The 12779-nt window shown below is 42.9% G+C and overlaps 1 protein-coding gene across 1 annotated transcript in view; it reads right to left on the bottom strand.

Moving 5' to 3' along the window:
• The window catches only part of LOC117404116 (DNA mismatch repair protein Msh3-like), a 75015-nt gene extending 62239 nt beyond the window's left edge, over window positions 1–12776 (bottom strand). The window contains exons 1-8 of the mRNA XM_058986625.1: window positions 12374–12776; window positions 11094–11217; window positions 10235–10467; window positions 9399–9611; window positions 8805–8921; window positions 8487–8604; window positions 7519–7667; window positions 6198–6364 (exon numbers count right to left, since the gene is read on the bottom strand). Coding sequence (XP_058842608.1) covers window positions 6198–6364; window positions 7519–7667; window positions 8487–8604; window positions 8805–8921; window positions 9399–9611; window positions 10235–10467; window positions 11094–11217; window positions 12374–12538 — 1286 coding nt within the window. The 5' untranslated portion in view covers window positions 12539–12776. The remainder of the gene's footprint in view (window positions 1–6197; window positions 6365–7518; window positions 7668–8486; window positions 8605–8804; window positions 8922–9398; window positions 9612–10234; window positions 10468–11093; window positions 11218–12373) is intronic.
• Between the last annotated feature and the right edge of the window lie 3 nt (window positions 12777–12779).

The raw sequence follows: 12779 nt of genomic DNA, 5'->3' as shown, positions 1-12779 counted from the left end.
ACAAATACTTTATCCCAAACCCTGAAAGTCAGTGGAATTTCTGACACCAATCCATAGATGCATTCTTAAGAGCCAAGCAGACTGATATTTCAGAAGGCTGCAGCCATCAAGACTCCTTCATAACCAGAGTGCATTGCCTCACTGATTCTGCAGGGGGGTGGCAAGCTCTTAACGAAATGGTTAGGCCTGCTGCTTTGAAAAGCAATCCTTTATCTGTGTGTCAAAAACTAATTGTGCCCCCTCGACATGGGCTAAAAGCAAGCCTGTTTCCAACAGCAAGACAGCAATCATTATAAACTGAATGCAATTCCCCTCGTCAGATGGTGCTTATTTAACTATGTGTAGACCAGGCTTGTTTGCCTGACCACTGTGTGGGTCCCTTATAGGTTATTGGTTCATGTCATTCCAATAACAGAAAGCAGGTAGCCAGTCTGACGGAGGCTGAATTGGAGTGAATCATGACAAAGGCATTGTCCACTATTACTGCTGTATGTACAGGGCTGGAGAGTACCAGTGTCCAATTTCATCACAGTGAAACCATAGAGTGTTTGGGCGATTCCCGTTCAGCTGGTACAGATATTGAGGTGGCGTTTCCTCTATTTTTGGTTGATGATACATACATCTTTATTGACCACTGGGCAGCAGAGTGTTGCACACGACAGGATAGGTTTCTGAGGGGAGCTGTTCGGATAACACAGGGGTTTGTGAAATCATACTTCAGGGAACAGGGGTTTTACTGTACCTAACAAGCACCATTTTAAGACAGCGCACTAAAATGTTTTTCAGTAAGCAACATTCTGGTTACTCGGCGATATTAATAAACCCTCAGGAATGAACCAAGGGAGTCACAAGTGAAGCAAGGAGTCTTCACAAGAGGCATATGCAGTAGCTACAGCTTTAAATCAGAAGGCAGCATAGCAACAACATAGCAGTTGCTATGCGGACACTTTAGCTCACCTATGAGGTTTAAAAGAAAAGCTACAAAACATGTACAAACTATTTTACAAAACATTTAAAAAATGTATTAAATGAAGTTAAGCACCATAGCAAAAGTGTAGCAAAGTGTAATAAAGAACAGTGAAAGCATGGTAAACCGTATGGAAGGATTGTAAGGCATATTAATAAACATGGCAAACTATGGTAAATGCATAGTATAGCCATGGGAAAAACAGCCTGGTACCACCGCAAAAATATCATGGTACACTTTTAAAAGGGACATTGCTCCAAGTCCAGATTCCCTCTCCAGCTTCCTAATCCCAACTTCTGCTAGTCATTCATTTTATACTAGCGGGAGAGGAAGGCTGAATTAGCACTGCACAGAAAACCACCCGACAGTTTCAATAAGACACTTGTCTATCTGACAACACACAGCAGACATGACGCTGCTAAACCTGTGCGGGAGACAACACAGATCAAAACTGCGCTTCCCCCGGAGAGCCTTCTACAATTTACAGCACTGAGTATAATTATCACAGTGATAATTTACATGAAATGCTCCAGCCGTCAAGAACAATCTGACAAGCACGCAGGGTCCCAATCTTACACCATGCTGCCATCAACACCCCTGCTATTTAAATTTATACTGCATTTTTGTTATTTGCACCCTTTGATTATCAAATGTTGGACATCTTTAACCCATCACAGAACTTCATTCAAATAACGCGTACTGTGTGTGTGAACCATGTTCTAATCTCACCACGTTAGAGATTACTGAAGGGCATGCAACTCAACAGTGATGCTCTCATTGCACTGTAGCAACTTTGTTTGTTCCTACAGACTTCCATTCAGCTCAGGGATAGAAATAAGACTCCTACTGCATAGCAGTTTTACCCACTCCAGGTTTTATAAGAGCTTGATTCGCCACAGTGTATAGGTAACAAGCTCAGAAGTGTCTTATTAAACTCCTAGTAAAACCAGCAATGGGCGTCTTATTCAACGCCTCTGCAACTACACTTCCGTCCCCTTCCACACATGGAAATATAGATGGGAGCACACCCCCCGAAATAGTCAGAATGAAACCGTTGTCCTATTTAAAGATACTGTATGGTCATTATTATTATTATTATTATTATTATTATTATTATTAAGAGTAGAAGATGAATCCATAAATAATCTCAAGACCAAAGAAAGAGTTAATGCTCCTCTCCCCCGCCCCCTCTTCGACTGCATTATGTAAGAATTTGAATTTCCCCTCAAGGTCCAACACTGATCACTAGTCCAGCGGGGTTTCTCCCTGCACAGGGATTATGCAATGTTCTATTACAATGATCCCAATTATGTCATTGGTGGAGATATTGTATCACACACAATTATCTGCCTTTGTCTGCAAGCTATGGAGCATGCAAGTCCAGGTCGACCATGCGTTGCAGACAGGGCTCTTAAGAGCACAGGGCCTTGGTGATTACACAGCATCTGCACTGACAAAACCGTATGTTGAAGAGGACACCAGACCTGCCAGCTCGTGTAAACAGAGCAATTCAAGTCCTAAAACAACAGCACTCGCACTGGGGTGCCTGCCCGTGTTAAAATCAACAGCCGTTTCACAGGGCAGAGACAAGCCATTTCTTAAAATACAAAATGTCATGACCAAACACAAAACTGCTTCTGGATCCAGTCTGAAGATGCAAACACTGCAGGGTTATAAAGAAAGACGCCTGTTGCAGAGAAGTGCCTCCCATTCCAGGTTTTACTATGAGCTTGATTAGCCACAGTGTATAGGTAACAAGATCAGGTGGGTCTTATTAAACTCACAGTAAAGCCAGGAATGGATCAAACTGCTATGCAATGGGAGTCTTATTTCCATCCCTGACAGGTTACAGTGAAGCTGCCCACTGTTGGATAGTCTAACCTAGTGAACAGTTTTTGACAAGTTTACACACTGTGTTAAAGCCAGAAAAATAACCTACTTTCACAATTATAAATCATGAAGACACTCGAGAGAAAGCAAGAACAGTGACACTGGCTGATCACGTTCTCTTTACAGAACCGGGTACTAGTATGCTGTAGTGAACCTGCACACACCTGCACACTCAATGCTGTGGAACTGCAGCACCAGCTGGAAGAACCAAGTCTATTAGACAACAACAGAATCTAACAAGGTTCACTTGCTACTTACTACAGTGCAATGAGAATACAAGTGCTAGTGCAATGGTATTATGAGAGAAATGGGAGGCATAACCATACTGCCATATAACCTGTCCCGCTTTATAAAACGCTGTCTTATAATGAGGAGGCTCTATCTGGCGAAGGAGGCAGTAGGTCTGTCTGTAAGCTACACACTTTCTATATATATATATATATATATATATATATTATATATATATATATATATATATATATATAAATCTCTAGAGAGAGAGAGAGAGAGAGAGAGAGAGAGAGAGAGCGAGAGAGCGAGAGAGAGCGAGAGAGCGGGAAAGAGAGAGAGAGAGAGAACCGCTCATCCAATTGTGATGAAACTTGGTATTCTTTCGTACTAGTTATTAAGAGCACCTGAATCTGGGGTATACAGAGGTGTCTGACTGTCTATATATTTACATGTGATTACGGTAGACATAGGTCATGGGGAGTTTCTTTTTCATGATACTGAAATGTGTCAATAGTTTAGAGTTTAAATGTTTTCTGAGTGTTCAAAAAATGATATTTACAGCAAAAAGTGAATCAAAATACAGTAACGTTAATGTTTGATTGAGAAGTATATTTTTGTACACGTGTAAACTGTGATCATTGCTTGGAGTTTGCAAGCTGGCTGAAAAATAGAAAAGCGCTTTGCCTCTTTTGTGCTGCCCTGGCCTTGGAGAGACAATACACACATGCATTTTTCATTTCCTGCTTTCTATTGAAAACGGAACAAATAGCTATTCACAGCCTCATCAGCACTCGCTACCTAGACAACAAAAAAAGAGAATTACCGAGCAACAAAAGCCTCTGTTGGAAAGGGAGCAAACACACTCTCTTCAGTGGCTTCTGAAGCAAGGGCAGGGGAGCACCTGATACCACGGCAGAACCGGAAACACATCCAAATAAAACCCTAGGGGCATGCACAAACTCATACTCGTGCTCGGAACTGCCTTCAAGAAGTGTTTATCCTAGGGGCATGCACAAACTCATACTCGTGCACGGAACTGCCTTCAAGAAGTGTTTATCCTAGGGGCATGCACAAACTCATACTCGTGCTCGGAACTGCCTTCAAGAAGTGTTTATCGGCATTTTCATCAAAACTTTCATCCATCAAAAAAGCAACCAAAAGGAAACAAAGAGCTCCAGATAATATTTTCTTTTGTAGGGGGGCAGGCGAGGAGTGAAGAGTAAGAATCAAATACTGAACACACACACACACGCACTGACAAACACACATACAGACACACACACAGACACATACACGCACGCACACACAGAGACACACACTGACAAACACACACACAGAGACACATGCACGCAGGCATAGGGCAGCAGTGTGCAGTAGTGGTTAGGGCTCTGGACTCTTGACTGGAGGGTCGTGGGTTCAATCCCCGGTGGGGACACTGCTGCTGCACCCTTGAGCAAGGTACTTTACCTAGATTGCTCCAATAAAAACCCAACTGTATAAATGGGTAATTGTATATAAAAATAATGTTATATCTTGTAACAATTGTAAGTTGCCCTGGATAAGGGCGTCAGCAAAGAAATTAATAATAACACAAGCACGCACACACAGAGCTTAGCCTGACCGAATGAACTCTGGGAGTAAAATAAAACCTGCAGCCCGACCCGTATAAGAAATCATGAAACACAGAAGATGGTATCAGAGCCTTTACAAAAAGCTATCTTCCAAATCAACAACATTAAATAGCCATTTAAAAAAAATGCTGGCATCCATGGCATTTCTAACCTATTGCAACTGGGTCATCTTGTTTTCGTGGTCCTGGCAGCTTGGGTTTGCTTTTCAATTTCTGTAATCACAGTAATGCTTTTTATCTATAAATATCAACTAAAGAACTGAAGAGACCTCAGCTAAACTGAGGAAAAGAAACAGGCCTGAATACTGTGTGGTGTAAGAGGTCAAATACTGCCACCTACTGTAGGCAGCAGGTATTGTTTCCACTGATCTTTTCTCTCTTCAAACCCATACTGGCATGGCATTCACTGAAAAGCATTCCCCTTTCTAAGTGCCCCATAGTAAAAGCATAGCAAGGTGTAATAAAGCACAGTGAAAAGTATGGTACAGCACAGGAAAGCATTGTGAAGCCCAGAGAGGTATGGTAAAGCATAGTTACAACACATGGCACGCCACGGTAAACTCTGTTAAATGCATACTGTAACCATGGGAACAGCATGGGGAAAACTGCAGTCACTGTGGAAAACTTTTAGAAGGAGTCGTCCGAGCACAGGGAGGGACAGTTCAACTTCAGTTTTTTTTAGGTATACTGAAAGATTGAATTACTTTAGTACTTGTTAAGAGGTTTAAATCTATTCAATTAAACAATTTGGATGGAACATGCTTGAGTGTGATCACTCCTGTGGAAAAAAAATTAAAATCTAGATTTTACTAAGCTTTTCTTTCCATAGTTGCGCATACTGAATAATTCAGAACCCTCTTATTGTTGGAAACTGGAATCAAAGTGCAGAGTCTCATCCTTTCTTGCTACTGAAGTCCTCGTGTATCCCTCATGGACATTGCAGAGGCAGACACAAAAGAACCCTGTTTCTGTACACAGGCCAAGGCAACGGCACTTTCTCAAATCCATAAAGATCAAATCTTGCTCAGTGAGGGTTCAAACTGAAATACACTTTCAGCTGCACTGGCAGGTATGCAGGGATCTTAATAAGACTCCTATTGCATAGCAGTTTCACCCATTCCAGTTTTTAATATGAGCTTGATTAGTATGAATAACAAGCTCAGGTGTGTCTTATTAAACTCGTAGTAAAACCAGGAATGGATCAAACAGCTATGCATTGGGAGTCTTGCTTCCATCCCTGCAGTTGAAAGTTCAGCCCATGTTCAGGGGAGGGGGTTGTATGGTACAGATCAGCCCATGTTCAGGCGAGGGGGGTTGTATGGTACGTACCTCGTGGAGACGATGCTGCGGACCAGCCTCTCAGTCTCTTCAGAGAGCTCCGAGGGGAGCAGGTATGGCACGTACCTCGTGGAGACGATGCTGCGGACCAGCCTCTCAGTCTCTTCAGAAAGCTCCGAGGGGAGCAGGTATGGCACGTACCTCGTGGAGACGATGCTGCGGACCAGCCTCTCAGTCTCTTCAGAGAGCTCCGAGGGGAGCAGGAGCTCCACAGGCTGCACTCGTAGGATACGGCCCTCCAGCTCCGAGCGTGAACTTGAGTCCTGGAAGCAGTCGAACACCACGTCCCCAGTGCTGGGCTGCACCGCCTGTCACACACACACACACACACACACACACACACACACAACAGAAGAACAATTACCACCCAGAGGAGGCCATTCAGTCCAGCAGTGTTCGTCAGTTTACCAGCTGCTGATTCAAAACGAAGTCTTACGATCACCTGGTGGCCATGGTCAGGTTACAGTTTTGTGTTTAATATTGGAAATCCTCTGAAATGCAAGAGCACATTAATCCAGAACTTTCAACACAACAAACTGATATCACTGAAAAACAAAGGCAATCAGCAGTGTGCATGCTATACACTAAAACAGCATCATTTTAAAATAGCTACACCAATATATACCACAGCATCAAATACAGTTTAACCAATGAATATGGAAGTGTCTGTCCACTAATCTATCCATCTGTATGCCACACTTCCATTTTTGCATAAATCTAGAGAATATCTTATCAAATTGCGATTCACATTTCAATGCTAATTCTATGCATACATTTACTGTATGGTCATCAGCTTTTTCATCATTTAGCTCTTGTTTTGAATTAACAGCCATGGCGGGGGTTGTATGTTACTGACATAGTTTATCTGGCTTATGAATTGAGTTTAACACTTCCACACTCAAAACAACATCATTGGACTTTTCAATGTTAGGCACCACACTGCCACCTCGTGGTGGTACTAATAAACTGCCTGTACAGTGATTCAGTCTGCATTAACTCTTTCAACACTGCAACCTGTAAACTGGTCAAAAGATAACTGCACTCTGAACCGCAGACCGCTCCAGGAGTGTAGAGAGGATAACTCCACTCAAAACAAAGGTATTGAGAGTTCAGGGGGTCAGGGTTAGTTCACTGTGTTCTGCGTTTAGAAATTTCTATTCTGTATCATGTTAAGAGATACCATGCTAGGAGCTACCATTGTTGGTACCTAAGTAACAGCTGATTTGCTGAAATACTGTAAATAAACCTGGACGCCTACCTGCGTTTCAAACAAAACCCTCTGTCTCTCTCTCTCAACAACACTGCAGGTGGAGCCGGTAACTTTTCACGTCTTTCGAATTTTCGAAGTCTACCGTCCCACACAAGATCACTTTTGGCAAAATAACACGTACTGTAAAATGTTATGAATTGTGCTGTTTTGATTGTCTGAGAGTGACTTCGTGCTACAGTATGCCTCCCTTACCACCATGCCGATGGTGAGCTCCTGTCTCTTCCTGTCCTTGCTGCTCCCCCAGCTCTCGCAGATGCACAGCAGGTAGTTATTGGGGGCGTCCTCCACAACCACATCCTCGGCTTCCTCCAAGTCACCCAGCTTCAGCAGCGGGTTCACATCTGATGTGTCATTAAGGGAAATGAGAGGAAAGCATCCTACACAGCACATGTCTTGTGTGAAAGAACACTACAGAGACACATCGATAAAGGCTAGAAGCGCAGGATAAAAGTGTGGTTATCATGACAGACAGGGTGACGGACACAATCAGCACATAGGAGTCCCCATTTTTTGAATGAGGACCTAAACAAAATCACTGAGCATTAAGGGATGGATTTAACTCTTTAGGGTCCGCCCCATGTTAAAAACTCTGCCAGCGACCTGGCTCTCCAAATCTTTTTATTCAGGCACTGCAAGAGACAGCCCTGCTTGCGGGGCGCAGTTCGAAAGAGGAGGCTTGAGGCTTTCCAACGAGGTGTATCCAGACATGTACCTGTAACCTTTATAGTTAAAGAGTTATAGGCACAAACCTAACAGTAATTAACAGGCGAAAATAGCCTGGACCCTAAGCAACTAGTACTCTGCCAGGATAGTGACGGATAAACATTTTAGAGCATTTTACAGTACCGGGGAATCCTGGATGGACGGCAACAGATGCTTATTTTAGCAGTAGTTGATTCCCCAGTGCTGTAAATTCCCTACATAAATCCAGTTGTGGTTTATCCTAGCGTGGTACAGTGGGATCAGATCAACACCAGTGAAGCGACAGAAAATATGCTCTAGAATACCAAATACAATAGTCCATGTCTTGCACAATCGTTGTACATAAAAAAACGGGCACATATACTCACATGCGTACATAAGATGAATTTACTGGTGTGCAGTTTTGGAGTGCCATAGCATGAAAGGCGCTCTGTAAAACTAAAGTTGTGAAAGGATACCTTCCCCCACCAGCGTGGACTTGGTGTAGAGGGCAGTCAGCTCCCTGGTGAAGAGGGAGCTCTTGTTTCCTCCTACAGCTTTCAGTGCTGTCGTCTCAGTCTGCTTGACCACTCCTACCTGGAGAACAACACCACAAGCACACTTCTCAGATTAACTCTACCCAGAAGAACATGAGAGCAGGGCAGTACTGCCTTCCACTTGGGATGGCACACTGTTAAAGCTGACCACTAAAGTGTCTTTAAACAAGCCGGAAGCTTTCAGTTCTGGGGTGAAGATGGAGCAGGGGATACAGGAGGGTAGTCTTTGGAAGAGCTGACCTTGTGTCCCTTGGAAACCAAGCGGCGGACGTGCACAAACAGCCTGTGAGTGGGGATGCTCGCCGTCATGAAGTTGTGGTCGAGGTGGCAGTAAATGTTCAATTCACGTGACGCAATCTGCAAGGGGGAAAATAAAAAGATAAGATCACATCAAACAGGCACAAATGTATTTTCAAAATGTACGTGTTCTCCTGCTAAGCCCCACACAAAGTAAAGCACACAGACACACACGCCTAAGATGTATTTCAGAGTCCTTGAAGTTAATGTTATGTTTTTAACATGACACAGAAAATCAGTACAGATATATTACACAAACAAAAACATAAAATGCACTGTGTTCTTTCTGTATGAAAATATGTTTAAAAAAATAACAACAATAACAACAATAACAACAATAATATGTATATAAACCGACATGTTATTTCTTACTAATGTATTGTTCTTTGAGTGTCGAGTGTTGTAGGGAAACAGGTTAATAGTTACACTCTGGTGTACTAGACATACTATTAAAGTGTGCCTCAGTTGTTTGTTAGCAGTTTCTCAACATTACCAGACAACAGTGTATATCAGTGTAGCGACCCACAGCAATCTTACCTCAGCATCTTCCCCAAAGAACCTGTACTTGTATCCGCACTCGACACACAGCAGGACGTCCTTGTGCTTCTCCTTGATCTCCAGGAACTGCAGCTCCAGCGGGGTGTAGATGCTCTTGGTTCTTCGGTTGGGTGTGCTGCTGTCTGCACCGCTCTCCCTGGACACCCTGCCCTTTCCAGTGGCAAACTGGTTCAGATCAAAGCTCGGCCCGCGCTGCAGGGACAGTAAGAAACACAAGCTCTCTCCTGAAAACTGCTCCAGTAAATATGATCCAAGATATAAGGACAAGAGGTATTCAAACAAGGACATTGGTGCTCGTCTGGTTCCTAGTAGCTGGTTAACCACAAAACGTTGACTAAAAGGGTTCCAATTGAATCTTAAAGGATCCCAATGACTCAGCATGAACAAGATGTCCCAGTAACCCATTTCATACCCTCACCACTCTGTGTAAAGAAGAGTCCCCGACCCTCTGTCCTAAGTCTGTCTCCACTTCATTTCTAATGTCCATTGTCATCTCGGGAGTTTTAATTTGAAACTCATACAAATGCCAACATTCCCAATTCTGTAGAATTTACTCAAAGCCCACTTGGAATTAACATTAGCTATTTGAGATCTTAAAAGATCTTGGGCTCTACTTCAATGATTTAAACAGTAGAGAACCTAAATGCAGCCACCCTTCAACTATAATCACCCAGTCAAAGTCCAATAAAAAATCAACAGCAAAACAATCAGGGATTAAGAATGCTGTTGCACTGATGAGAAGTTTTACATTCATATATTCATTATTTGGCCCATCACAATCCATTCCTACAGGAATGTGATGCTCTGTGCAGTACCTGCTTTTTAGTTTTGGACTCAGTTCCCATTTCTTCAAAGGAGCCCTCCGCTGTGATGCTGCTGTTCAGCGACTCGCTCAAGCTGCTGTCGCTCTGGCTCACAGACCCTCTCTCCCTGCCAGACAGACCCTCCTTCACACTGCTGCTGCTGCCGCTGCTGCTGCTGCTGAAGCCCTTCAGCCTGCCCAGCGTGGACGAGGAGATGCGGGCTCGGGAGAACTCCATGGGCTCGTCTGTGTGAAAGAAATCAAACATATAACACAAGGTGTGCACGTCACATGTACACTGCCTGGCCACTTTATTAGGACCGGTCTACACTGATTGGACATGGCATCACCCTGGTATGGGGCATGATCTCACTGATATACCCTGGGTCCCGTAGGATTACTCTGGTGGGCTTAACGAATGCTGTCGTTTACTTAAGCCTTGTTGGGGATCAAGTCCACCTAACAATGCTACACGTATACCCTGATGGTGAGGGCAACTTTCTAGACAAATCTGCACCCATCTGCAGTGCCAGACCTTTGCACAAAGGGTTTGAGGAGCAAGGCAGAGACTGGCCACCACAATCCAACTGCACATGTTTGGGGTTCATTTGAAAGGTGCATTCGTCACCTCGATCCCCTGCCTACCTCTCTGCAGCAATGGCATTGCATATTAATGGAGTGCCATCCCTCAAACTTGTAGTAAAACCTGGAATAGGCGAATCTGCTATGCAGTAGGAGTCTGATTCAATACATAATTTTATTCAAGATGAATTATTCAGTTCTGAACTCTACTATCTCTCCATACCAGGAGATATTTGTGTCACGCAGGAGATAAAACCCTGAATGAGGTCACGCTCACACCAGCTACTCACCTTTAACCTCTTTATTCTGCACAGAAATACAGTCTTCATCATCCTGAACTTGTGATAACTTTGTCCGTTTATTGCTAGGTTCGTTTTCTGAAGAGTGTTTCTTTTTTCTCCCTGATCCCGGTTTCTGGAGGGCAAAAAGAAATATTTCCCTGCATTATCTATATCTGTCTGGAGTCATGACAAGAAAAAATGTGGTCTTCATTTAGGGCCTATTAGAAATCTACACCTTTAATTCATTCAGGGAAGATGGCAGCACTGTACATCATCATTATTTACACATGTTCATGGGGAACGTTAGCAATTTGTGTAGTCTCATATATAAAAGAATATTTGCTTTTACTGTGACTGTGATTAGCCACAGTGTACAGGTAACCAGCTCAGGTGTGTCTAGTGAAACCAGGATTGGATCAACCTGCTATGGAATGGAAGTCTTATTCCCATCCCTGAAATACTAGAGAAAACACTATTACAATGTGACCGGTCATCTTGTCCAGCCTGCAAACTGACTTGATCCAGCTTTACACAGTACTGTATGTCACAGTTGCTAAATGTGCATAGCTAATTAACCAGATATGAGGGGCAGCCCATTTACACTAAAGCGTGTGCTACAGGTCACATAACACCTGTCTATCGCCATTTAATACATGCTTGTATATAAATGTACATACATGCATGAAAGGGAACATTGTATATAGTTAACTCACATAAAAATGAGAAAATAAGCAACATATTTGTCATTTTCCGGTTCTCTAAAATGTGTACAGTGCAAACTGAATTAAATCAGAATCGTGTGTGTTATTGTTGATAAAGAGCCTATTGTATTTGGGTTTTGTAGGAATATAATAAGCGGCATCTCAACTCTTAAAATGTTTTGGTCTTTTTTTGTTCGCACTGGTAGCAGATCGTATAGTTAAACTCAAGGGAAGCACTGCGTTAAAACATTAGCCCAGTTAGCAACATTCAGCACTATGAGCAATCAGTTACCAGCAAAGGTAATGCATGGAAAGTTAACAGTGGTCGTGCAAAGAGAAAAACAAATGCAATTTCCTCAGCTCCTGAAACAGCTCCTTGTCTCATTCAAACTCAGGCTATAGACCAACACACTGGTTACCTCCAGTACGTGTGCAGGAGAATATGCAATTTAGGGATAAACCAGCATGAACAAAACTAATGCATCGTGGCATTCCACTGACTGGAAACAACCTACTCTAAAATCCCAAGGTTTTACCAGGCAGCGGAATTAGTAAACCGTATGCTTTCCGCATCGCCCTTGATCTTACCTTGTCCCCGGACTGTGATAATAATAACGAGGCTGGTTTTGAGTTCATTCCATTGCCGGTTGAAGAAACTGCACTGCTTGTAACTTTATTATTATTAACCGGCTTAAAGAATTTACTGATAGCAGCCTGTTTGCCAGCACTGCTGCTTTTGTTTGCTTTTGGCATGATACATATAATAAATGTATACACGCTTATTCCAGAAAAATGTACATCAGAACATGAACTGAACGACGCTTTCTGCAAACCTTTTCAAATGCTTTGAATAGACACTAGTATGAAGGTATTACAGAAACCTTGGCGCGTTAATGACGTTCAATTGGCCCGCCCCTTTTCCCCCAAACCGAACTATATGGATTTAAAGACACAGACACAGTTGATCCAATTTTAAAGGAAAAAAAAAAAATAC

The sequence above is a fragment of the Acipenser ruthenus genome, chromosome 2 (genome assembly GCF_902713425.1).
Source record: "Acipenser ruthenus chromosome 2, fAciRut3.2 maternal haplotype, whole genome shotgun sequence".
In the NCBI taxonomy this organism is placed as follows: Eukaryota; Metazoa; Chordata; class Actinopteri; order Acipenseriformes; family Acipenseridae; genus Acipenser; species Acipenser ruthenus.
Note: the sequence above shows the minus strand (reverse complement) of the source record. Positions and strands in the feature narration are given on the sequence as shown.